The sequence below is a fragment of the Lepidothrix coronata genome, unplaced genomic scaffold (genome assembly GCF_001604755.1).
Source record: "Lepidothrix coronata isolate B3197 unplaced genomic scaffold, Lepidothrix_coronata-1.0 Scaffold10, whole genome shotgun sequence".
Classification (NCBI taxonomy): domain Eukaryota; kingdom Metazoa; phylum Chordata; class Aves; order Passeriformes; family Pipridae; genus Lepidothrix; species Lepidothrix coronata.
In genome coordinates, this window is record NW_016690190.1 from 9,114,718 (window position 1) to 9,141,062 (window position 26,345).

Consider the following 26,345-nt stretch of genomic DNA (forward strand, 5'->3'; position numbering starts at 1 on the left):
AGTAATTCAAAAACAATTGTTCCTTATGTTTGATTTCCCTAAACCCCTGAGAAATGCAGCAGGTCACTGCATTTGTCTGTGTTTTTGTTCTGGACCTCACTTAGGGGTTGAGGGAGAAGCCATGTTGGAGGATGCCTTGATGGACATCAGGAAATAAAGAATTCAACCTGTTGTCATCAAATACTTAGTATTCCAATGCTGATTAACTGGTTTCATTTTTTTTAATTACAATTAAGAATTAAAAAAACCCAAACATGGTGTTGCTGTTGCCTTAAAATTAAAGCTGCTTGTAGCTTCATGGACCTGCATAGTTTGAAAAAGTTCTAATAGTTGTCTCTTGGCATATACCAGAAGTGACAACTAAGTGAGAATTAATGATGAAAGCACTCCCTAAAGAAAGATGTTAAAACTTGCTGGACAAAGGGAAAATGTTTCTGTCTAGCTGTGTATTTTAACCAAGTTGAAGCTAATTCTTGCTGTGCATGTTTTACTGTGTGGTCCTGAATGGCTGTTTTGTGTTTTGTGGGAGAGTTTATTCTTTCTGAATTAAGTTTTAATTAGGGTTTTGAGGGCAACAGAGTAGAAGAGAGATGACTTCAGTATAAATTACAGTTGCTGTGAGAACCTTGACTTAAAATTCTTTACTACTGAAGACTGCATGTGACTTTGAGAAGGTATGAAAGCATTGGTGTTCTTGCTTCTGGTGTTGTGAGAATATTGTCATTCAGTCAGTTGCTTAACAGCTGAAGATAATATGGTTAGTGCTCATCTAGCAAGTCCTTAACCATTCAGGCCGAGTTGACAGAGTGCAAAGAGTAGCCAACATCTGTTTTCTTCTGTCCCAGATTGTGGGAGGAGATGAAGAACTGCTGTGTTACCCTTGCAGGCATTGAGTGATGTCAAAGGCCTGACTACATGTAATGGGATACAAGGAGCCCAGTCAGTAGCTCAGGATCTAGTCTGATTGCCAGGCAGCCTCTGCAGGAGTTCAGCCTGTCTAATGACTATTTTAGGTGTTATCATCAAATGTGAAAGAAGTGGCAGTTAAAGAGTGGGAGATTTTTTTTTGGTCCACCTCCTCCTTTCCCTATCTGGGAATGTGAAGTTTCCATACCTCCATCATTATTTGAAAGGCAGTGAGTAGGTTGTCATTAGATGTAAACATAATGCTCAAATATTGCTCTTATTTTTGTAGCAAGTCACTTGCTTTGTCTTCAGTATGTTCAGGCATCTGTGACAAAACTGGTCAAAGTCTAGTAAAGTGCAGGACTTTAAATAAATTGCATTTGTGTACATCCCAATGCTAAGGACTTAAAATGATCTTTAAACCTTTTAAATGGTGCATACCCATTATGAAGTAAAATGGGAAGATAGTGGGTCTTGTCAGCAGCTTTTAAATTTGGAATGGTATTTAAGGCTAAGGTCTTGAATTTCAAGAATTGAATTCTTGGATTCTCAAAATTGTAGTGGAGCCAAAGTGACTTCAGGAATTGTTTGCAATCAGTAAAACCTGAAGGCTGGTGGGAAGGTGAGAAACACTGAACTTGAACTATTTCTTACCTGAATTTTGTTTTTTAAAAGGACTAGTTGAGAACTCCAGAAGTATCTTTTTTACTAGTTGTGCACTGATTGGCAGATACTGAAATTCTGAAGTGCATCAAATTTGTCTTGGTTTTGTGCTACCTGTATTGATGGCTGTTTTAATACTGGTTTAGGCTTGGTGCTTTGTTGGGCTTTGATTTCAGCCATCTTAAACCATCAGTTTCGTAGCATCATTCATGTTGGAAAAGACCTCTAAGATCAACAATTAACTCAGCACTGCCAAGTCCAACACTAAACCATGTCCCCAAGTGCCACATCCACAGGCCTTCTGAACGCTTCCAGGGATGGTGATTCCACCACTTTCCCAGGCAGCCTATTTCAATGCTTAAGAACCCTTTTGGTGAAGAAATTTTTCCTAATATATCCAATCTAAACCTCCCCTGGTGCAACTTGAGGCCATTTCTTCTTGTCTTACTGCTTGTTACCTGGGATAAGAGGCCGATTCCCATCTCACTACAACCTCCTTCCAGGTAGTTGTAGAGAGTAATAAGGTCCCCCCTGAGCCTCCTTTTCTCTCGACTGAACAGCTCCCTTGGGTGCTTGTCGTAGGATTGGTGCTCTAGACCCTTCCTCAGCTTCCTTGCCCTTCTCTGGACATGGTCCTTTGGAGTGGTTATGTGGAAACTCATTTTACAACATTGCCATTTACATGTGGCATTTCTGTAGTTCACTGTAGCATGTTTTCAGATTGTCCTCTTCTGTTTCTGTGTATTATTGATAAAAATCCCTGCAATTTTCACAATATTCCTCTGTCTTAAAGATTTCTCTTGTTAGTGCTTGATCTAGTAAACATTTCTGTTTGAGGAACTAAAGAGTAACCCAGCATGCTCCCCCTGCGCGTTGAGAACACAGATCTAAGTTGCTTATGCATTATTTTTACTTTTCAGCTGTTCACTGATGGAATCACCAATAAATTAATTGGCTGCTACGTTGGTGACATAACAGATGACGTCGTTCTAGTTCGGATCTATGGAAATAAGACCGAGCTCTTGGTGGATCGAGATGAGGAAGTGAAGAGTTTCCGTGTGTTGCAGGCCCATGGCTGTGCACCCCAACTGTACTGTACTTTCAATAATGGCCTGTGCTACGAGTTCATGCAGGGAGAAGCACTGGATCCAGAGCATGTGTGCAATCCAGATATTTTCAGGTAAGCTTTTTAAATTATTATTGTGGTTTTTTTTCTAAATTTCAGAATTTCGTTATGTGTTTATGAAGTTCTGTCAGGCCTAAAGCATCTCAAGCACAGTTTATGAGCAGGCAAAAAATAAATATTTCTATAAGCCTGCACTGAGTCGATGTTCACACTCTTGACAGCTCACTGTGCTCTTAGTTATAGTATTTCAGTGCTGAACAAGAGATCCTTGCTGCCTCCACAGAACACTGTGTACTCATTAGAGATGTTTATTGTGAGTATTTAAAACGTTCATTACCATTAGAGAGGTCATTTAACATGGTGAAGTTTTAGGGGGCTGGACTTTGTTAGTGCAAGTACTTTCAGCTCTGTTTCCAATACATTCCTTTTGTGAATAGATCCAAGAGTCTTCCATTGGGATATAATTTTTTAAGCTATTAACAGTGAACAGAAAGTGCCAATGTCTTAAGGTTTTAGTTTTTCATGTGTGCACTGAAGTGTACTTGCCTAACAAGGGCAGCTAATTTGAATCAATTCTTCTAAAGGTAAGTAAGAGTAGATTGTAAATACAGAAGTATGTGTGTTGTAATGGAATTCCAGTCCTTCCCCTCCCACAGGTAGTGTTGCTAATGACCTTTTGAATCTAGAAAGATGCTCCCCTATGGCTGTGTTGCTCTTATTTACACCCTTCTTGAATTCCTGTGCTGCATTTTTCAGAATTTTTCAATTAAATATATTGTTGTTGTATTGTTGGGAAAAATATGGTAGTCTGTCAGGTATGCATTGACTGTAACATTAATTTAACTTCTGTTTTTCAGACTCATTGCTAGACAACTTGCTAAAATCCATACTATTCATGCACACAACGGGTGGATCCCTAAATCTAATCTATGGTTGAAGATGGGGAAATACTTCTCTCTCATACCCACAGAATTTGCAGATGAGGAAGTAAATAAAAGGTGGGTATTTCACTGTGTTCTTTCCTGACTTTTTAATCCTTCTGGTTAAGGGGTAGATGAATATTTAAGAAAAAGGTTTAACTTTCTAAAATTCTGTGTTTTGTTGCATCTTGTATATTGAAGTAGCTGTATATATGTCAAATATGATAGAGGTTTTTAACTAATTTGGTACATTGTGTTTATATACATATAGCTCTTCATCTGATTGTATACTTGAACAGTGGTAGTTTCCTTTGCTCTTTTTAAAGAACCAACATCAACTTACCTACTTCAGGTAGTTTTTTCTCAACAGTCTTTAAGAGAACCATCAGTCTCAAACTGAGACCTGTGTTCTGGAATGAATACTAAAACCTGTTTCCTGGAGTTGCAGGAGTACTGCTGCTTGTCCATTTTAACCCCCATCTCTTATCTGTTTTGTGTGTGTTCAGCTTATAAGTCTGTTCCAAAATTGGGTGACATAACACTAAAACTAGTTTAAGGTTAGTTTGGGTGATAGGATGATCTCCCAAAGTGTTTTCCATTGGAGGAAAAGGTATCCACAAGTCACTCTAGACTTTCACTATCATGTACTATGAACGGTTGTATAACTTGGGTCTAAGGGTTTAATTACGTTTTAGTTTTAGCATCTCAATATAGTTGTTGAGTTGCAAATCAAACTGTGGGTGTTAGGAGCTTCACAAAAAGGGAAAATATTTCCAAAGGGTTCTGCTGTCAGTCACTGGGAGATTGGGATGAGAGGAATGGCAAAACCAGCAATATTTAACCTAAATAAAATTTCTTGCTGTAATCTAAAACTTGGGCTGAAGACAATGTTTCTCAGAGAGTGGAGATCCAACTTTTAAGCTAAAACTAATTTGAAAGTGTTTGCACACTGTTGAACTTCATATCACTCAGGAAGCAGATTTCAGCTTAAAAGCATTCTTCATGTAACTTTGAAATCAGTGATACCAGCTGCCCTTCTTACTGCATTGTAATTCAAGAATGCTTTAGCTAAGTTGCTTTTCTTTTACAACATAAAATTCTTAAGAAAACTGAGAAAACATGAGGAGTTAATGGAAAATCTAAAAGATAAAATGGCTACTTAAATATATTTACTGAGACTAGACTGAAAATTAAAGTTAATTTTCTCTGTATAGATATGTAGTACCTAGTACTTACTGTTGTGTATTCCTCTTGGAGGAAGTAATGTAACATAAGCAAAAAGTGAATGAAATTCCCGCAATAACACACTTAATCTTTGCTCCTTTAAAATGTGCAGGACTGTATTCAAGTTTTACTCCTGATTTTTGGACTGCTATCATGTTTATAGCACAGATAATCTCCATAGAATTTTTTTCTGGGGAGGACAGAGGGAAATAATTGTCAAAATTTGATTGCTAAGGCAATGATTGCCCTGATTTGGGAGAAGGTCCATTGCATTATTTACAAGAAAAATGCTTGATGCTTGATATGGAACACACAGTACTAAGTATTAACTCTCAATCTTCTTATACATAAAAAGGTTTTTAAGTGACATTCCAAGTCCTCAAGTTCTTCAGGAAGAGATGGCCTGGATGAAGGAAAGACTGTCAAATTTAGGATCACCAGTGGTACTCTGTCACAATGACCTGTTGTGTAAGAATATTATTTACAACAAGAAACGAGGTAGGACTTGAACTAAACAGTGAGTAATGAGTTGGCTTTGTGCTGTAATTGTATGAGCTGCATCAGTGGTGTTGTTTTACTGACTTGTTCAAGTGAACTCAGTTTGAGCTTTTAAGACCCAGTGCAATGGTAGTGATACCTCTGCAAAGACTTAAGTTGCTTAATTAGTCTAATTCTGATCTGTATATCACTGTACAGAGGAAGAAAGTCAGTGGTTTTTTGCTTTTCTTTAATGAACTAATGAATTTGTTAATCCCCAGCTTGTCTGTATGACTAGGCTTCAAAATATGTAACTGTTGATCTTAATTCTGCTCTGGTTGCATAAGGCTTTTTGGAAGAAAAGAAAATCATGCAAGTATAGAAAATAACATGAAGATTGTCTCCTGTAATATGTATTTTGTTCCAGTTTGTGATTGTGGGAATACCCTTTCATAATGCAGTATATTAGTGAGATTTAATATTGCATTCAGTAGCTCAATTTATTTTCTGCAGTAGGTACATAGACATCTTAAATGTCTCTCATAAGTACATACTTTATTTAAACAGTTGTAGGCAGTACACGTCTTGGCAGAGATAAATTACTTTTTTGGTTCTCTTATAATACGTTTAACTCATAATTCGTGTTATTTGTAATGTATAAAGCTTCTGTTTTAAACCCACAGTTTATTGATTTTAGTGGTTTGAGGTTCAGTTACTAGGTGAATTAATTAGATATTAAAACAAACAAGGCAAACTTGTCACACTGAAATGGCCATTGTGCAGTAAAAGTGCACAATTTTCCTCCCTTTTCAAATAGCTGAGCTTGGCTGAGGGCAACCAACTAATCAGATTATGTTTTCTTTTGAAGTGAGGGTGACATATTCCTTCTACTAGCTGTGTATTTGTTTGTGCCAGTCGGGTAAGATTGTTGGTATGTAAGCCCAAAGTGTTGAGGTGAATAACTGAAAGGAACTGAAGCCTTCTCCATCAGTTATTATTGGTCTTTGACCTATCAAACTTATCTGCCTTAAGTTCTAAAGAAAAACCAATAAAAGGAAGCTGGAGTTGGTTCTAGTATGAAAACTGGCCAAGTATTTTTAACACATTTCTGCATCATATGCATTGGGTGCATGTGAATTGAGGAAATGAATTCCTCAGGTGATTTGTATACAAGTTTCCCCCGAGTAATACCACTTTTGAAGGGGGTTGCTAGTAATTTTAGTTATATTGGTATATACATATATATACATATATACCTTTACAATGCTATTAACATAAATTTTAAATTCTGAGAATTCAGGACCAAGCTTCAGTGATTTTACTTAGTTTCAGTGATAGGTTATAGCTCTGCTTAAAATGAGGAGAGAGAAAAGCATGGGAGGTGTACAAAAAAAATTGACTTGTGATCTTACATACATTGTTGTGATACTGTAGTACCAAAAATAAATCTATTTTTACTGTGTGGGCTATTTTATTGCTGAAACTACCTTGAGTTGTAGCATTCCAGAACAGACTTGTTGAGGTAAAAGTAATTTTTATAGTTGCTTTTCGTAGCAGAACCACACAACAAAAAAAGACAAAATTCCGAGGAATTCCTTTAAAAGGTTTGCTGTCGTGGTCAATAGGCTTTAAGTTCCTAATTGAAAAACAAATGCTGTATGCTTTTCTTTTTGTAAACAGAATGGAGGAAAAAACAATGCCAGCAGTGCCTCACTTGTGAGCAATCCTACAGTAACAAGTGTGTGAGTGTTTAGAGTTTGGGGACAAGGTGGGGAGGAGGGAGGCATGTAAACTACTTTGGCTTCAAGCAAGCTGTAAACAGCTGTGGGGGGAAGACTTGGAAATATGAAATAAATATATTTTTAAACTTATGTTTGAATGTTGCACATGTACTGTTGTAAAACTTGTGCAATCTGGGTACAGCAGGTACCATTTTCATATTAACCAAACCTCAGTGCCATCTTTAGAAACAATGTTTGTCATTTGAAAGCTGTTTCATATAGTGCACTTTTTACAGAGCAGAAAGTGGAAGCTGCATTTTAACTGCAGAGAAATATGTGTATTGGGTTGCTTGAATTCTGTTTACCAGAGCAAAACCTTTTATTGGTATCCAAATAATTTTACAAGAGCACAAAATAGAATCATTAAAGATGTGCTTCACTATAAATGGCATCAAACTGTATGAAAGTAGTTAACAGCTTTGCTGATGCTGTACTCTGATTAATTTACTCTTCCATCTAGAAGGGCTTCCGTGAATCCAAAAGACCTTGGTGACCCTAAGAGAGAGAACTGAACTTCTGTATTAACTACTTTTTTTTTTTTCTTTACTCCTCAGTAAAATTTATGCAAAGCTGGTAGCATTGTCTGGCTTTTCAGAAGCTGGCATGAACAAAAACTATTTGTTTTAGCAACGCTGCATTTATCATTTTGCTTGTGAATGCTTAATTTGCCCATCATGGGGGGTGTGTATGTGTTTAAGCTACAGACTATCAACAGATATTAGGACTCATGTCTAATGCAGTTACAAAGAATATGGCTTGTCCCAGGGCTTTGCTTTAGGCTTGTCCTCTGCATTAACTTCACCTTAAGTTTTCTGACTTGAAAGAAAAATCAGTTGTGCCACATACTGCGTTTAAGAGGAATCAGTCTCCCGTCCTTACATTTTATTTATGAGACTGGAATAGCATGTTGAGTGCTAACTTCATTTAATGGAGTTTCACTCATCTGATTTGAATTTGTTCCTGCTGTGGCTGAGAGAATCCTGCCTCTTGCTGTTTTGTTAATGTCTGTTCTCAGTCACTCAGGATATGAAAGTCTGCAAGTGTTACTTTACATAACTTATAATTATCACTGTCGTCTACTCTTTGAAGGATATAGCTTGGAGCTTCACATTGCTTTTAATTACAATTTTGACATCAAGAATACTAAAAATAGTCTTGATGCTTCGTAGTGCTTATTTATAGACCTTGTGTTCTGATGCTCCTAAATTTTTTTTGTTTTTTTTTTTGTTTCTTTTTTTAACGTAACTTGGGAGTTTCGAAAAATACTCGATGTTTTAAGAGTATTCAAATACTTGCTATTCAACAAGACCATGTATCAGAATTCTTTTGTCTGTATCTGTATGTGCTCTTTTTGAATATATGAAAATCACCTGGCAGGAAGTTAAGTGTGTGGGTAGATGGCTGGTTTTGTTCTGTTTTTTCCCTCTGCCTACCCAATGTTTTCTATGATCTTTGGTAGGAGTCTGTGGGTGCTCAGTGCTTCTGAAGACTGAGGTACGTTTAAGGCTTCTAGTTTTGATCTAAAAACTTGTTTTGCTTTGCAGAGCTCTACGGGGTATTTATAGCTAAAATTATTCTTTTTGGGTATATGACCCGTTTACGAATTGTCAAGTATGTCTGTAGCACAGATCATTGTTTTTGAAGCTGTCTTTTAGGGGCTCTGGCTCACCTGATGAGCAGGATGGGATGGAACTCGGGATACATCATCCAGCTGTGGTAACTACAGCCAGGACTTGCACCCTGGAAGTGCTTACCCTTATTAGACCGTTAAAAGGGAAGAGCAACTAGAAAGAGAGGTGTCATCACGCTCCTACCTGTCAGTACCTTGAGGAGATCTATCTGTTGATTACCACTTGATCTATTTAAAATTTGATTTCTGGGATATAGAACACAACATATGTTCCGTTTTGTATCTTGTCTGTGGTTTTTGTAGAGTTCATTGCATGTTGTCTGCACTAGGAGATCCCTGGAAGAAAGGAACGTGTTTCAACTTGCAGTATTCAAGACTCTTGGTGTATCTATTCCTGTTGATAACAGTAGCTTCTCCAGAGAGATGGTAGAGCTTATTTTTAAATCATGTCTAAGTGCAGTGCCTCTTGTTGGTCTGCCTGCTCCCAGGGATATCACTGGGATGCACAAATTCTTAGTAGTTATTAGAAGCCTCAGAATAAAAGCTACCTGCTAAACCATTAAAGTAAGCTGTATTTTTGAGAAGTGGCTTTCTCCTATGAGCTGCAGTAAATCTTGAAAGTAACTTCTAGTATTATGGTTATTTAAGCAATTAATGAGAACTTTCTTCTGTTTCTTCTAAAACAAGGTAGCTGGTACATTGTATGCGTTGTGCATTTATGAAGCAGCCAACTTAAAAAGCTTTTGCTTTCTTTCAGTTTCACAGAAGGAACTGTGCATCTTTATTTTGAGCCTTTGTGCAAAAATTAACTTTAAGGTTGAGTTCCACAGTAGCATGAGTCTGAAAGGGATCAGTATAAATACAAGACTTTTTCACTTTTGAACTTTTGTCTTATCAAATGTGAGTTTGCCAAATTTTCTTCATCTGCTTCAGACTGGGTATGCCACTGTTGCTGCCTTGTGGTGCCGTGCACCGTGCTGTGTTGCACTGACTGAAAGCTTATCTCATTGTTCACATTCACTTCCTCATAGGACACGTGCCTAGTAGCAGCTTCAGCTTTATCTTGCTAGATTAAATTTCTGGTTGTATGATATGTTCTTTTTATCTGGAAGTGAGTTTTTTTAAGTGTTAGCTTTAACTAACCGTGGATTTAATTAAAAATCCATCGTAGCACATGGGTATGTTCTAGGTGTAATCTGCACATGAAAAAATTTAAAGTATTTACATCCATATTTTCCAAGCAGACTTTTACCTGCTGTGTTGGAATTTTATGTCAAGAAGGAAGTAAAAACCCTCTATAAATACAGACAATATGAAATGTTTTGGGGGTTCAGGAGATCAGTTGTGTAGCAGAATATTAACCAGGGTTGGGCTGTGTATTTTGACTGGCTTGTAACTTAGAGGTGTGTCTTTTGAAAAGCAGCAATAAAGAACTGGTGGGAAGAGCAAATAAATGTATGAATTTGCCAGTCAGGCAGTGGCAGAAGTTCATTTGTGGCAGTATTGTAAGTATTTGTCCATCTGGAAAACATTAATGTGTTAATATTTCAAATACGGTAAAGCCGAACTGCATACGAAGGAACCCTTTTAACAAAGTTCTTCTGTGCTAATTTGGTCAGGATATTGGTCAAACTGTTGTATTTGAGATGTATGATATTCCTAAATCTTAAGGAGGCAGTATTTTAGGCACTTAAAATCCTTAGTCTAGGAAATATATGTATGTAATGTACTTAATTTTAACATTGTTCCTGAGTTTTTTTTTTTTACCTGGAGTTCTGACAGCATTGGTATCTGTAAGATGTTTGATGTCATGTTAAGAGGATTGCTCTTTGTAAGAAAGGAATGTTTTTATTAATTAAATTTGCAGATAGTCATCAAAAGAATGGGTATAGAGAGGGAGAAGGGTGAAAATTACCTATTCAGCATAGTAGTTGAGAAATGCAAGACTTTTTAATGTTCTAGTGCAAAGTTCTTATGTTTACCAGTTGCTTCCTTTTCTGATGTTTTTAGTCATTTTGCTGGTTTCCATTAAAATACAAGAGCTCTAGTTTTACTTACTCTATCTTGCTAATATTTTGACTCTTTTATGTGCTGTAGAAATTAAGTGAAGCATTTTCTGGGGTCACACTACAGGTAAAAGTAATTTGGAAGCATTTGGGGCTGTGTTTTGCTGTTTTGTCAGACCTTGTTTACGTAATACTACATAGTTTGATAGTTTTAAGGACTTGAGGACTGTCTGACAGTTTCTTGAGACCAGTTTAAGCCAGATAAAAAAAGGAACAGTTAAGAATAGTCTTCCTTTATAAGTGTGGTTAGAGGAAGCAGAAAATATCAATGTGTTAGAGGAAATATCAGCATTGTTGCAACGTGTTAGTACATTATGGTTTCACATTTGTGTGAGAATGAGCAAAACTGTTTTGTTTTGGTTTTGTTTTTTTTTTTTAAGTCAGGGAAAAATTGATCTGCTATTTCTACATAAAATTTAAATAAAGAATGTGCTACTCCTTGTTTCGAGGGTAAGGGGTGCCCTCATGTGGTAGAAGTTAAAATTGAAATTCTCCTATTCAGATTTTAAGCTCAGATTTTAAACAGAGAGAATTTTAAGCTCTAATTATTTAAGAGCTTTTTTGAATGAATATTTAGGGGAATCTCATATTGTAAAAATCACAGCCTTACCCTGGAATGTCTGAGTGCACACAACTGGGCACAAGAAAGACGAGTGCATGGTTTGGTTTGGTTTTGTTTTTCCCTGAAATCTTCAAAGGACAGCAAAGGATTAGGGCTGTGACTTCACTTGATCTCAACTCTGATGTTGTTGCTGTTGTCTCTCACATAGGTGATGTGCAGTTCATAGACTATGAGTACTCTGGATACAACTACCTGGCTTATGACATTGGAAATCACTTCAATGAATTTGCAGGTAAGAACTGGATTTCTGAGGTAAAGTTTGACTGGTTTTATGAATAAAAAAACCCCCAACTATCTCATTCTTGCACATTCTCTTTGTCTAAATGCATGTTTACAGCTGTCAGCTCACAGTATCAGAATATGTTGTCTTATTTTGCAGGCCAGTTATGCCTTTCCTTTGCAGCTCTGCTAAGCCAGAAATGGCAGTGTCATGTCCTGTGTGCTGGTAGAATTAGATAAATACAGAACCCACAGCTTTCCCTGGGGCCTTCTGTGAAGTGACACAGCAGAGACAGCCAACTGTAATGAAATACTGTGAATGTCACACTATAGGTATATATTGAGAATACTGTGTGTGGTTCCACAGTGCCAAAAGGCAGGCTTGTCTGGTTTTTTTGTTGGTTTGAATGGGTGTGCTAAGTACTTGCCCTGTTCTAAAATGAGAGGTAAAGGTAAGACTGTCATAGGAAAAAGGTGGGATTTCAGGAATAAAGGAATAAGGTGTTTGTAGACTCATTTATTATCTAGTTCAAATTTTCTCAGTGAATGCCCATTCCATTTACTCCATAAGGGAGAAATAACCTCAAGTGTGCTGTGGTGTTTTAGAGCATGGGACAGCAGCGAAAACTTACATAATGATTAGTGCAGATGGAAAGCACAGTGTGGTGAAATCAGGAGCATTAATCTACCAGTTGTTTCACAATGTGAAGTTTAGATAACTTAAAAAAAAAAATTGGGATGTGTACTTGGGAACGTAAGTTGTATAATTGGTAATTTAAACATTTGGAAAGCAAGTTAAAAAGTATACAAAGTATACAAAGTTACAAAGTATAATTGGGAGCTTTTGATTTCTGTCTTGCACTTCTCAAAGTCTTACATTGGTAAGAAGATTGAATGCACAGATACATATTTTTTTTTTTTTACCTATGAAGAACGGTTGTGCTTCACTTTTACTCTCCATCCAGTAAAAATCTTAATTATGTTTTGAAGGTAAATTTGAGTAGATCTGACACACAAAAGAGTTTAGGTGCAAGGGGATTGCACTGTTCATAGTGTAAGACTTGAGGAGAATTCCCAAATCCCTGGGGAGTAATAGTGGGAGTGAGCTGTGATCCACGTTTGGGTCTCCTGCCAGACTCCCTATGGCCTGTGACTAAGCATCGCCAGTATAGGAAGAAAAACAGGATAAAAAGGGGTTATAGAGATAAGACTTCTAATTCCACCAAACCCTGAGGAGGAGAGAGACAGATTTGTAGTAAATTTTCTTCAGACATGAGCTTAGTTAGTGATAACTGGATATGCATCTGGACTCAGCTTGGGATGTCGTTGCATACAAGTGCCTTTTCCTACAAAATATGTAATATTTGATATATTTGAGAGCTTTTGTTTCATACTGCAAATACTTTTTCTTGAAGCTTCTCTCAAAGCCCAAGTTGTTGAATCTTGGCCTACAAGTAGACTCTAGGTGGCTGAAAACATAAATCAGATGTTGAACACACTGATTTGTGTGGGGGGGAAATTCTTGACAATACGTAAGTGATAAAGTCAGGTCAAAGTAAAAATGCTGATGTTTGTCTACAGCAATGTGTGCCTGTGTGTTGGGATGGGAAGGGGAAAGTAGTCTAGTAATGGACTTTTAAACATAGAGAATTGTAATCTCTAATTATTTAAGAGCTTTCTTGAATGAATATTTAGGGGAATCTCATATTGTAAAAATCACAGCCTTACTCTGGAATGTCTGAGTGCACACAACTGGGCACTAGGAAGACAGGTGCACAAGAAAGAATGGTAGGTACTTAGGACATGTAATGGTCTTTTTAGGCTGCAGAAGGTTCTAATAGGTGTTTTTTTTCTTTTCTAGGAGTAAATGAGGTAGACTACAGCCTTTATCCTAACAGAAAATTACAGGAACAGTGGCTGAGATCTTACCTTGAGGCCTACAAAGAGTATAAAGGATTTGGCACAGAAGTCAGTGAAAAAGAAGTTGAAATTCTGTATGTCCAAGTCAATCAGTTTGCACTGGTAAGTAACAAACACTTGATTAGGCACACTATGGACAAATGTAATTCCAAGTTTCTTAATCTGAGCGCTGTGGCACATAAAGAAAAGCTTCTGTTAGAAGTTTCCTTCCACTTGCTGTTTAAAAATTGTCTGTAGAATATTCCCAGTGAAAGAAGCACTGGGCATTCAGAAAAGGAGAAGATGAGCTTTTAGTGAGTATTTCTGTTGACTGTTTATTGGTTTGGCAAGTTTGAGTTGGCCAGAGCTTATTGGTGGGTCTGTATTGAACTTTTGTTTGTAGTGGTAAGAAGACAGAAAAGCAAGTTCATAAAGGCAAACTTTAAAAGCCTTTTTAAAATAAGATGATAAAATTCTGTTGGAGTAAAACCAGGATATTTTGATTTTTATTTATTTGTTGCAGATAATTAGGTCACTCCAGAATCTTTCAGTACTGATTTAAATTTACTTACCTGAGTGTCTTGGCAAGAAGGGAGTTGCTTTCAGATTTGTTTTTTATCACCTTTAGTGGTTTAAATTGTAGCAAAGTGCACATGGGAGTCAGTCTCCTGGTTCCTCAGAAGTTCTAGACAGAGGGCTGTCTGTATGAGTCTGCTTCCTGCTCCTCCAGTATCTCTGTGCATTATAGGCTGTTTCCTCTCTGTCAGTCTGTCTTTTGCAGACTTTGGCTGTAGCAGCTTCAGTCTCTTGTTCTTTCCCTTTGAAAGGATGGAGCCTGTTCAATTTTGACCTGACTTTGGTGCCCTGTCCTTCAGGAAAACAAACCACATCAAATGTAATTCATGGAAGTAGAACAAGTAAAGTCACATAGGTGTGGAATTAAATCTTTGAATGTCATGAGGATATATACTGTTAGAAGCAGTTTGAAGTTGTCTTTCTCTTTTTCTAAGCTTTATCTTTGTGTGATTTCTTAACAGATACTTCAGAGGTTCACATCATTTTTGTTTTTCAACTAGCCCTGATCTTGTCTTGCCTAGAAGATGTGATTGGAAATGTTACAACAAAAGTTGCCTCTTGTTTTCTCCTCAAGAATAACATGGCAAACTATTTGTAGGAGGACTAAGTCCAAAGAAGCCACTCTAGCCTTATTTTAGTTCTCTTTCCTACAGTAATTTCTGTTACTGTAATACTCTGTTTTCTGGCAAAAGCTAATGGTTGCAGTGAGGAAATACAATTCACAAGGAAATGATTATTAAACAAGTCTTTGAAAATAGCAGCTTGTTTGGTGCTATTCTTTTAAAATGTCAGTTGTTACTGTTAAACTCAGCCGTCCCATTTATTTGGGAAAGTTAGAGCTGCAGTTAAGTAGGCTGGTGGTCTGTTTTAAAATATATAGCGTTGTTTTGTCAGTTTTAAATGATGGTCACAGTAAAGTTTAAGAGGATGGAGTTGTGTTTAGAGAACAGCTCAAGGCTTGCCTATAGACCACACATGATGCTCAAATACTGTGTGACACTTGTGTCAGTTCGTGTGGGAAGCTTTGTTAAGAGAAAACGTGACCTAAAGTTAATGGATGCTGATGTACAATGCTAATGCTGAACTGCTACTCTGGCAAAGTTATCTGAACTAGAGATACAAGAATCACGTGGACATATATTAGTTACCATGTTAAGATGCTTTTGGGTGCATGTGCATTTTTGTGCCTTCTAAACTCCTGGTCAAGTGTTACAGGCAATCTTTGGGAAGCCATTTAGGTAATTACTGTAAGCAGTTATTCACTGAAGTTTGAAGTCTGTAGCTTTGTAACCTGGGTGGTCCAGAGACATCTTTCACAAGGAGACTGTCGTGACCATTACATGTTGATTTGGGGTATATTAATGATCAAATCATTAATGGTTTCAGTCTGGAAGTGAACATGGAAGTAAGTTTGGAACAAATGAAAAGTTTGTGTAAAGGCTGATGGGTTAAAGGTTTTCATGCAGCACTGCATATCATCTTTGTCCAAGTCAGCAGTGAAAGTGTGTGTAGTTATAGGGATCCAAGGCTGTATTCAAAGATTCAAAAGGAATTTCATATTTGTACTAGATATTAATAACTATGGAATAATATGTATTTAATTAGATAGTAGATAAGACAGTTGAATTTCTGTGCATTTTTAAGGTTGGTTTATATAGCTGTACAACAATCTGCTTAATAGGTGACCTATTTTATAAATGCAATGTTATTTTTCTTGAAAATGACACATGGAGAGTTAGGAGTCCAATAGGTTTACTTGTAACTCTGATTGCCAGTATTTTATTCTAAAATACTGCTTACCAATCTGTTTGGTAAAGAGATATCAAATAACTTTACAAAAAGTTTGTGTTTTGAGTGCTCTTTTGTAGATAACTTTCTGTCTCAATGTAAGAATATGTCTGCATGTTAGATTGGAAATGTGGTAAATTTTTCACTGATAAATTTTTTTCCTTTCAGGCTTCCCACTTCTTTTGGGGATTGTGGGCTCTAATTCAAGCCAAATATTCCACCATTGACTTCGATTTTCTAGGGTAAGTGTGCTTGCTATGTATGAACACGAAATACTGGGGGCTGGAAGGGATCTGTAAGACCATCTACTCCAACACCCCAGCTATCAGAAACTGAGACCTGAGAGACAGACCTGATCCATGTGGTCATACAATAACATCTTTCAGAGAAAACAGGATAGTAAAAACTGTCTGTGCTTTTTGTTGCTGAAAGTTCTCTAATTAGTTTGTGCCCCTGGAATAAAACTCATGGTATAAAAAGGCAAGGAACATAATGTTTTGGGACATTGAGTGCTCTTTTTTATTAAAGAGACAAAGGCTTAAAAGCCGAGTGGGTCAGTGAGGTGTGCTGTCTGTCAGATCAAAGACCTACATTTTCAACTGCAGGAGTCAAAGAAATGGGATTCTTGTAGTAAACAAGCTCTTTTGTACTGATTGCATGGAGTGTTGATCCCAGAAACACCTACTTTTTTTAAAGAGTTTTTTTAACACTGATGCATGTTAAGTCCTGTTTCCTGAGGTGCTGGCCAGGGTTGTTCTGTTTCAGGTGGATAGATGTGTCTTTGGCATTTTTTAAATGATCTTTTATGGCAACAAGCAGAGGAATTCACTTCTCCAGTGGGGCCTGCGTGAGGTGATAAAAGTAGTCATTTTTTCCTGGTAAAAGATCCCACTTTGGAATTTTTTTGCGCTGACTAAGCCAGTTTGCTGGGCTTAATTGTGTCATTTTGTCAATGAGACCACTCTGGGTTCCTGTGACTGATTTATCTACTGCAGCAGTACCCGTGAGTCACCACGAGATGGCGCGACAAACTCAGAGAAAACACGGGTCATAGAACCCCGAAACTTGTCAGCTTTGAATAAAATGCCATCCTTGTAATAATCGAGATGACATTTCTGTGGGAATGTAGTCGGACAGTCCATTAAGAACAACTAAAACCACAGCCACTACCTTTTGATAATACCAGAACAGCATCTGTTTTGCAAGCTGGGAGTGGGGTGAGGAAGTACCAGAACATCCATGTACTGTTGTGAAGTTCTTCCTTTGGCAGCTGCTAAGGGTCAGTGTTGGAAACAGGGTCCTGGGGTCGGTGGTCTTTTGACCAGCCCTCCTTAGCATGGCTGTTTTCATATAAGGAGTTACCTGCTCTTAACTTAGACACTCTCTCTCTCTCTCTCCCTTTCAAAAGGTATGCAATTGTTCGGTTTAACCAGTATTTCAAAATGAAACTGGAGGTCATGACGTTAACTCTTCCTGAGTAACGAAGAGGAGGACACTTACCAAGTGGATGGACAACCCCTGGATCTTTTCTGAGAACAGATACTGGAAAAAAGCTAAACATTTGTTGAAGTGCTGTAATGCTCACTTGGTGGTTCTTGCTTTATAAATAATGCCTCTAAACAGTCCTTCAATGTTAAATTTAATATGAAGAGCATACGTACTGCTGTTGATATAAAACGGATTAGAAACTTGCTAAATCTATAAAAAGTTGTAGAAATGGCAATTTAATCCTTCTTTGTAATTTAACATATGTTGTATGTGAATTATTTATTATAAGTTTAACATGATTCCATTGCTGCTTTCATCAGTTTTTGTTAAAGTTGGGTGCAGACAGTGAAGTTGTTCCAAAGGATTCATTTAACAACTTATTTTATTGAAGTTGCATTAACTTATGCTAAAGAAGACTTGTCAGAGAATATTACCCTTTTAAGATTTGTACGAGCAAAACGAGTGACAACAGACTTGTGAGATCTCCAGTGTAACTAGGGAGAAGGGTTAGGATTGTCTTTTTATTTTTCCCCTTTTTTTTTTTAAAAGAAAATGGTAGCTTTCCATACGATGGTACTTTTCTTTTTTTTTTTTTTTGCACAAGAATCAACCGGCTTGCTGAAATGATAATTAATGTTTTGATTTTTTTTTTTTCTTCTTGATGTGTTAAGCTGTAGAAATGTGAAAGTTCTGTGGCCATAAGGTTCTCTGAGGGCATGTACCATCTGTAACTCCTGTGCGAAAGCTGCTTTTTTATTAAGTGTACTCCTGAAAGCAAAAGACCACTATTCCAAATCTATATTCCTTTTTGAAACTTGATTCTAAATTTGAACACTATTCTGGTGTCTGTATTTGATGTGCTTCAGTAGGATCTAGTGGAACAGATCTGGAGACGAGTGAGCAGAGATCCTGTTGCACTGGGGAGCAAGACACAGGTTTACAGTTCATGTGTTGTTGACATTTTTCTGCTTTGTCATCTTCTAACCTTGGATTTTAAGTCTTAAATGCCTGGTCCTGTAGCTGTGCAGATTCTGGTGTGTCTGGTGGTTCTTTTTTTTTTCTGTCAGCAAATTGTTTTTCAAAGTCTCCGGTCTGAAGGACGGTATCGAAAAGTGTATGACTTGAGCAACTGGGCTTTGATCATCACACACACTTTCTTATTTCTTAAAGCTATTATACCAAGAATGGTCTGGATTACAAAATGTGAATTGAAAAGACAATGTTTACTTAATGGGACAATGTATAAGTTTGTGTGGAAAAGAGGCTTTAACTCTGAAAGGGGGGTGGGATGGGGGGGACTCGAGAGGGGGGGCAAAAACCCACAACAGGAAAATCAAGCTCACCAGTGCAGTGTGGAGCTGGGCAGGCATGTACTCTACTCTGATGATACTCTGAAAAACTTTGCACTTTGGTCACATAAGTGCCCACATGTACAAAGTCTGTGCGTGTGCAAGTACACGTGCAAACACAAACTTACCTGAAGAGTAAATATTATGGGGAAGTCTGTTGTACAGACTCCAGCAAAGATATTTATTCAAAGTTGCTTTATGGCACACTGCTGTGTGTGTATGTGTGTCTCATGTGTACACACGTATATACATATGTGCTTTACAAAAGCTTGGATTGATTCAGGACAAAGAAAATTCATGTGAATGAAAAATTTTCACCTTTTAAAGACCATTTCGAATGGCATTCTGTTCTTTTACAAAAGCACGGTTTAGGATTTGTTTTCCTCCTGTTTATATTCATCTCTGAATGTTTCTGTTTTGTTTTTTATTTTATTTTCTTCAGTCAAAACCTTAAAAATTCTTACACAAATGGGAGAACTGGGATTTTTTTTGTAACTTGAAATGAGGTAACCATTTTCATTAGCTGGAGGCTACTATACTGGACAAACTTTCTTTGTAGTTGAAACAAATAACTAAAATAGACATTTATAATTTACTTTGTAGCAGTTATCAAGGATGTTGCTAGAGCTCATGAAGGCACTGAAGACCTTGATCTTCTGTACTTTCTCCCTGTGGACATTATTGACATATGATGAATAATACCCTGCTCTCTTGTATTTCCTTTAAGTTCAGCAAGATGTGCTTGGAAGTAAGACTGATAAAGATTTCTGAACTCTTTTATTACTCTTTTCTTCCAAGCGGTGGCTTTATTTCTGACAGTGTTGCTTTGTATTTGTGAAATATTTGAAAGAAGGCAGTGAAGTTCACTTGGTCTTGGGAAATCCAACACTTGACAGATCCCAAGTTTCCCAATGGCTTGCAAGACACATTCCCTTTTCAGGTACCAGTACTACTTGCATTTGGAGTTAGTTTTCGTCAGTAGTATTTTTGTTTGTATAGCTCAAGTAGCAATAACTGTAGGAGTGGAAGTTTTGCTTCTGCAGAACCAAAGCTTTTCCTGAGTGCAGCTCAGTCTCATCCTTGTGAAGTTCCACTGAATCCTGTAAAAGCACTTTGAAGCAGGTAGTAAATACTCCAAGCTTTTCCTGAGCCACTTAGAAGAAGCACAAGGACTGTCACAGGTTACAGTGGTTGACTTCGCAGTCGTGGTAGAAGATTTAATTTTGCACGTTGAAATTAATTTTACACACTTAAACGCTGCTTTGCATCAGCTTTCCTTCAAGACAAGTGCAGATTAAACCAATTTGTGATCAGTTCTGAGGAAATACTGTAAAACATCTTCCAAAAGGAAATGCCAGTTACCTTGAGCCTTGTTCCACATCCGTTTGAGCCAGTAGCACTTGGATATTCTCGCTCGCTGAGGAATATCTGCAGGTGCATTAAGTTTGAAGCAGTAGTTTGCAGTGGCATTGCAGATAAGGTAGCTTGAAACTGTGAATACAGGACATTCTGAATGTAAGTTAGGTACTAGAGAACATGTACTTGTTTCAATTAATTTATCTCAGTCTCTGTAATAGCAACATTAAGATATTTGAAGGAGGGCAAAAAAAATGACTGAGCTCTAGAAACATCCTGTAGTAGTTTTGACTGTGACTTGCCAAGAAGATACTCTGTTGCCTTTATGTTAAGCTAAGGGCACGAATGCCAAAATTAATAATTCTTGCTGTAGTTAAGCCTATATTGTAAATATAAAGAGGATTATTAGTAACGGCATTCTTGCAGAAATAGCATCAAGTCAATAGACCGTAGTGGCCTGGTTGCTTTTGTAAAGCAGAATAGTGTGAATTTTTTTCTTCTCATTTCTGCAGTCAGATCTGGCTAATCCAGGCCTGATTTCATAGGTCACCCAAACACTAAAGATTTCTGAGCAGTACCTAGTCTCCTATCACATAATTTTAAATACCTTCATTTACACCTGTTTTGCATTTTAAAAGGACATACCAAATTTGCATTAACCAGGTCTGACTGTATGTGTATATACAACAGTGTAAATAACCATTTGTAAATTAGTGTGAATTGTACTGTATCTTGCATTTATGGACTTGTGTATTGCATTGTATTCTCTCCTATTTTGTAGAAATTTTGATGTAAAGAAGAAATCTTAATTCTGTGTGCGGACTTCTTTTGTTAAATTGACCTGTAACACAACATAATAGTTTTATGTTAAGGTATCCATTTATAGCCTTGGACATCCAGAGTCTTTTTTTCCCCTGTTAACTTTTTTGACAACTTGCTCTTGGGAATGATTCTAGGAATAAAGGAATTTATGCAGTACTTAGATTAAGAGAAAAATCTGTTCTAGTAATAGTGCAAACCATGCATCAGAGGTACATGTAGTACCTGTGGGATAGGGAAAGCCGTTAAAATTGTTTACTTAAACTTCCAAAAGTTTCCTATACATTTTTGAATGCTGGTGACTTCAAAACATAAGTGTGTTGAATTGAAGCACTCCTGAAATGTGTGCTCCCATGGGGACAGTGGTTGAGGTAGTTGTGATAGGAGTCCCCCAACTTATATATTTTGGTGGATAGAGCCTTATTTTAAGATTAGTTCCTAACTTGTAAATGCTTATGCTGAGTGCCCAAATCACTAAAATAGTTCTGCCAGTCAATTTTTGTCAATGCTAGAACTATTGGTACTCCCTTTAGATGATCTGAAACTTAGCTGAGGTATTTTCTGTGTGTCATTCCCTCCCCCTCTTCCCTGTGCTCACAACCCTGCTTCATTAGGGTAAACATAAATATAAAACCTCCTTTCCATACTTAGCCATCACTATTTCCCTTTTGGACTAAATTTATATTCTGTTTTGTCAGTACATAACTTCTCATCAGAATTTTTTTTGTATAGGAAGTCCCTTTCTGAAGAGGCCTTTAACCTTGGAAACATAGACAATGAAGCAATGCTTTTTCCCTGACTGTATTTCATCACTGTTGCCTTTCACTGTCTATTTAAACCCCATAGTGCCCTTCAAGCTGTTAGTTTATTCTTTTCACTGGTGTTTAACTGTGCTGGAAAATGCTGTGCAAATCTCATACTCCATCTGACAAATTGATCTTGATACAGTTTGTACAACGTGTCAGCCTTACCTGTGCATATCAGTGGTGACACTTCAGATTACCAGGGTCCTGGGAAGTGAGTTTATCCAAGAAGTACTAGTCAAGAGGAGGGATGGGCTTGGTAAATGTAAGTAAAAGGAAATCAGTCACATGGAAACTCAAGCTCCAGCTTTTGTTGTAGCAAGGTATTGTTTATGCTTGTTTACTTGCATGGTTTAAGGACAAGAGCAAATTGTAAAGGGTGAAGTTTGCTTCAAAATAAAGTTCAGATTTTTTTAAAGCCTTAGGTAGCTAACAAAAGCTTACAAAATACTGTTTTGTTACTCTTACCAAAAGAAATCTTAAATTTGGGTAACTTTTTGATTAAATAAAACTTTGTTCTAAAACCCAGTGGGCTATAATCTCTTGCTTGGAGCAGTCCTTCCTGTAGTTTGCAGAGGAGGTTGACCACATCTTTCCTTGTCTGTGTTTTGAGGTATCTGTGTGTCCTTTGTATTAATATTTTCTGTTATTTACTGTGTTCTAAGTTGTGCTAGATTGCTAAACTACTGGAATTGGGAACTATCTCCTATCATCTTCCACACCAGACAGGCTGTAATCACAGTAGTAGAGCAGAAAGCATTTGATCAAACCTTGAGTTAAATGCAAGGCTGATATGGAATGGTCTTGCAGCTGATTCTTTTACCCCCTTTTTATGACTGTGGGTGGCAAGATGATAGTTTTCAACAGTTGTGAAAGATATGAAAAGCCACGACCTTTGGTCTTGTGCAAGTAGGTGTTGTGTTAGTCACACAAAGCCTTTAAGAAAGGGTCTCTCAGCAGTGAGAAACCACACCATTCCACATGGCTTAAACCACTTTGGGGCTTAGAGACCTTGAGTGGGAAGGAAAATGTGCAAAACGTTTGCACAGGCCAGTTGTATGAAGGTGCTTCATCCAAGTAAAGGAGAGAGATACTGGAAAAGGCATTGTTTGATTGATTTTGTTTGTTTGTTTGTTTTTCCCCCCACTTTTCCCCCCACTCCTTTTTTAAGTGACTTTTCCACTTGGTCTCATTTATAGAGATTGTGTCATTAGGAAACCAGTCAACCTGGGGTGGGGGGAGAGGGAAGAAATGGTTCAGAAGATAATAATTTTAAAAACCCGCCAAAACCCCATGTAGTTGATTAGTTGGCAACACTGTGTGCTGGGCTTTTGTCTGTATTTAATAGTGTAGGTGGTGCTCTGCACCAAATTCTTTAAGAAAGGGGTTTATTATTGTTGCAAAATGTCAGAAAATTGACTGGAATGGCCCTCAAGCCTGTTAGGATCTTGGATGGCCAGATTTCACCAGACTACCAAATTTCTGGTTCAAGGTTTTACACTTGCTGTTTCTGCAGCCTTCTAAAATGGTTGAGCTGCTGTTGTGGTTTCCCACTGATGCAGAATTTAATGCATGGACTTCCCAAATATGTTTGATATTTATAGAGAGATGACACAGAGGGAAACTTGATGGAAATGTTGTGAACATTTAGAAAGCAAAGAAGTTACTTAAAATCTAGCAAACTTTGACAAAAAATGCTGAAATAACTTCAGGTCCTGCACCAACCTATTTTTGTGGCATTGCAAGAGCATTTTTCCTCTGTTAAGTGGGGGTTTTGTCCCTACATAGAGACCCATGCAAAACACAAAGTGAAAAAAAACCGTGGAAGAGAAACGTGAAAAATATTGTATAAAATGCCATAAAACACAGCGTGAACTGGGAAAAAAATAAGTAAATGCTTCTAAGTTTTTGGTAGTAATAATTCTTAAGTGTTATCAAAAAATATGTGTCCAGTCTTCAGTGCGTGATTTCTTTTTTTATAGGAAGTTTCCATTTAACGTTTTGTGTCTCAGATGCAGTCTGTGGTAGTTAATGCTGCTGCTTTGTACACAAGTGCTTTGAATAGTCTCAGCGCCAAGAATGTATCCAGTCTTTCCTAAATATGACTTCGAGTTAGAGTCACTAGTTCTGTTTAAGCCTCTTAACACAGCTGTCCAAAATCCTTTAAACACTTGCAGACACAGGGCCACAGCATATTAGGAGTATATTCCATTTTGTCTTTTTTTTTTTTTTTGGTACTGCATATTATTCAGTGTTCTTTTAAGCACAAGTCCACTTGTGTCCTGTGAATAAACTAAGCTCAATTTATAAAAGGGCCTTTGTCATCTTCTAGCACTCCCATCCCCCCAAAAAGTCCCTATGACCCTTCTTGTGTGTCGTGGAGTTTAGGTGCATCATTTATCCATTGGAGTGAATTGTATTTCTTTTGAACTAAATGTGATTGAAGCTATTCTAAGGCCTTCTACCACTGATTAAATGAAGTAATGTACCTTTCAAAGAGATTTATATTGTGTAAATAATTTCAAACTGCAACAATAAAGTTTGTTTCTAACTGCACTGTTAGCATATATTGTGATGATTTTGCATTCCTCAGGTTTGAAGACTTGATATGGAATACTTGAGAGTTCTTAAAGGCTTTTGACTTGTGTTCAAATGCAGAAGTCTCTCTGGGATTAACAACCCCTCTAAAAATAAATACTTTGAGTCAGTATTTGGCTTATACAAAGTTTACTCTTCACAGTTTTACATATTAAATAGGCTTGGTCATTGACCACTGAAGTTTAACATGTGGGAGGCAGGAATGAGATGGAACATGACTGTCAGGGGGAATCACTACCATTGAGGAAATGGAGGAAAGCATGCAAATTTTGGGCTGCTCTGATGTTTAATTTATCCCCACGGGGGCTGTGTTAAGTCTGAGGGACCATTTTACAGGGTGATCCATGATGCTGCAGACGGCTCTGCATTCAGTGGCACAGGGTTAGATGCTTGCAAATCAGCTGGGATGTGTTCAAGGCTTGGTTGGATGGGGCTCTGAGCAACCTGGTCTAGTGGAAGGTGTCCTTGCCCATGGCAGGGGGGTTGGAATGAGATGATCTTTCCTTCCAACCTAAACCATTCTATGATTCTGTGTTTTGATGTGCATGAACAAAACTGCTTCCTCCATCTTGGTTGTGCACCCAAAGAGAATGATTTCACCAAGAGCATGGATTTTACTTGGGCTTCAGTTACTCTGTACAGTTGCTTGTGATGGATTTTTTGAAGACATTTCTTGGGCCCAAATCTGTGGTCCATTATGTGCCTGCCATCCTGAAAATGGCCATTTCCTCCATACCCCAAATACAAAATGTTGTGGGTTTTTTTGTAGTGGGCTTGATTAAGGTGTTATTAGAGTTTGTGCACATGTAGTAAGGGACATATAACAAGCAAGTAAAGCAGTGTAGGAGGCTTGAGCCCCATGCATCTTTGCTTAAGTAGGTTTCTTATGCATATAACAATTCTATCTTAATTTGCAAGGCCCTCTCCTTTTCACTCCGCTTGTTTTCTGGAAGTGTAATGATCACAGAGCAATGGTTTGTTCACATAATCAATGCAGCCTGAAATTCTCAAATACCCCAAGCATTGCTGGATCTTGCTGACCTAAACAAGTGCCCTATTCCCCTGGGCTTTTTGCTGCTGAAGTACTACTACTGCTACAGGGTGGGTGAGTTAAGAATTGTTTTTCAATTTCATAGAAAATACTCAGACTATGACTAGATATCTAGGGTTACTCATCCCTACTGAATTGCTGCTTAGAGCCAAGAGATGGTGTTTATCTGGCATTCACTACCCAAATACTCAAAGCTTTCCACAGGGAGGGCTAAGTTGTGGCTAGTTGTTGTTCACTGTTGTAATTACAGTGAAAAGGAGATCTCCTGTGCTGATGAACTAGTGCAAGGTAACATGGAATCTTTATTTTCTTCCACAGGCAAAAGTCCTTCATTCACAGCTTGGCCAGAAACTGCAGAGCAAGCTCTTACTTGAGCTAGAAGTTGTCCATGGGAAGTAACAAGGAGTTTTTTTTGAGGTCATCCTAGAAAATATGATCCTGAAGAGGTTATTCATTTTCCTTGAGATAAAGAGCAAACTACAGACACAATAGGAGGGAAAGCAATGATGTGTGGTGGATTCCAACATGGAATGTTTTAAAATGTCAACTATATAAAGTGTGCATTTCTAGGAGATTTCCCTGAGTGAATTCAAAATAGCACATTTGACCTTAATAACAATAGAAAGCTGATTTGGGTTATATAGGATGTATATAGGATTATGGGTTAAGAGTTATATTTAATGTGTCTATACTGTTAATAGATATACTAAGTATATCTATATAAGTTTCTTTCCCATTCCTTGTTAATATTCCCTGCAATTAGCCTGCAGTTCACTCTCATCCTGGTCTCCTGCCTTGCTATTTTAAAATAAAGCTGCTCATCTGATTTTTAAATTTTTAGGAGAGTGTTCAAGTATCAGCATTCACTCGAAAGGCCAAAGGTGATGTTTACCTGAAATTACTTTATGACTGACCAAGGCAAGTCAGAAGCACACTCTTACTTTTTATCCTTACTTTCTATGGATACCTTTATTTCCCTGTGCC

The 26,345-nt window shown here is 37.5% G+C and overlaps 1 protein-coding gene across 1 annotated transcript in view; it reads left to right on the forward strand.

The window, feature by feature from the left end:
• ETNK1 (ethanolamine kinase 1) overlaps nt 1-24,268 on the forward strand; it is a 32,672-nt gene extending 8,404 nt beyond the window's left edge. The window contains exons 2-8 of the mRNA XM_017804721.1: nt 2,490-2,749; nt 3,553-3,693; nt 5,195-5,337; nt 11,564-11,647; nt 13,496-13,656; nt 16,066-16,139; nt 17,306-24,268. Of these exons, the coding sequence (XP_017660210.1) occupies nt 2,490-2,749; nt 3,553-3,693; nt 5,195-5,337; nt 11,564-11,647; nt 13,496-13,656; nt 16,066-16,139; nt 17,306-17,378 (936 nt within the window). The 3' untranslated portion in view covers nt 17,379-24,268. The remainder of the gene's footprint in view (nt 1-2,489; nt 2,750-3,552; nt 3,694-5,194; nt 5,338-11,563; nt 11,648-13,495; nt 13,657-16,065; nt 16,140-17,305) is intronic.
• Nucleotides 24,269-26,345: the final 2,077 nt, after the last annotated feature.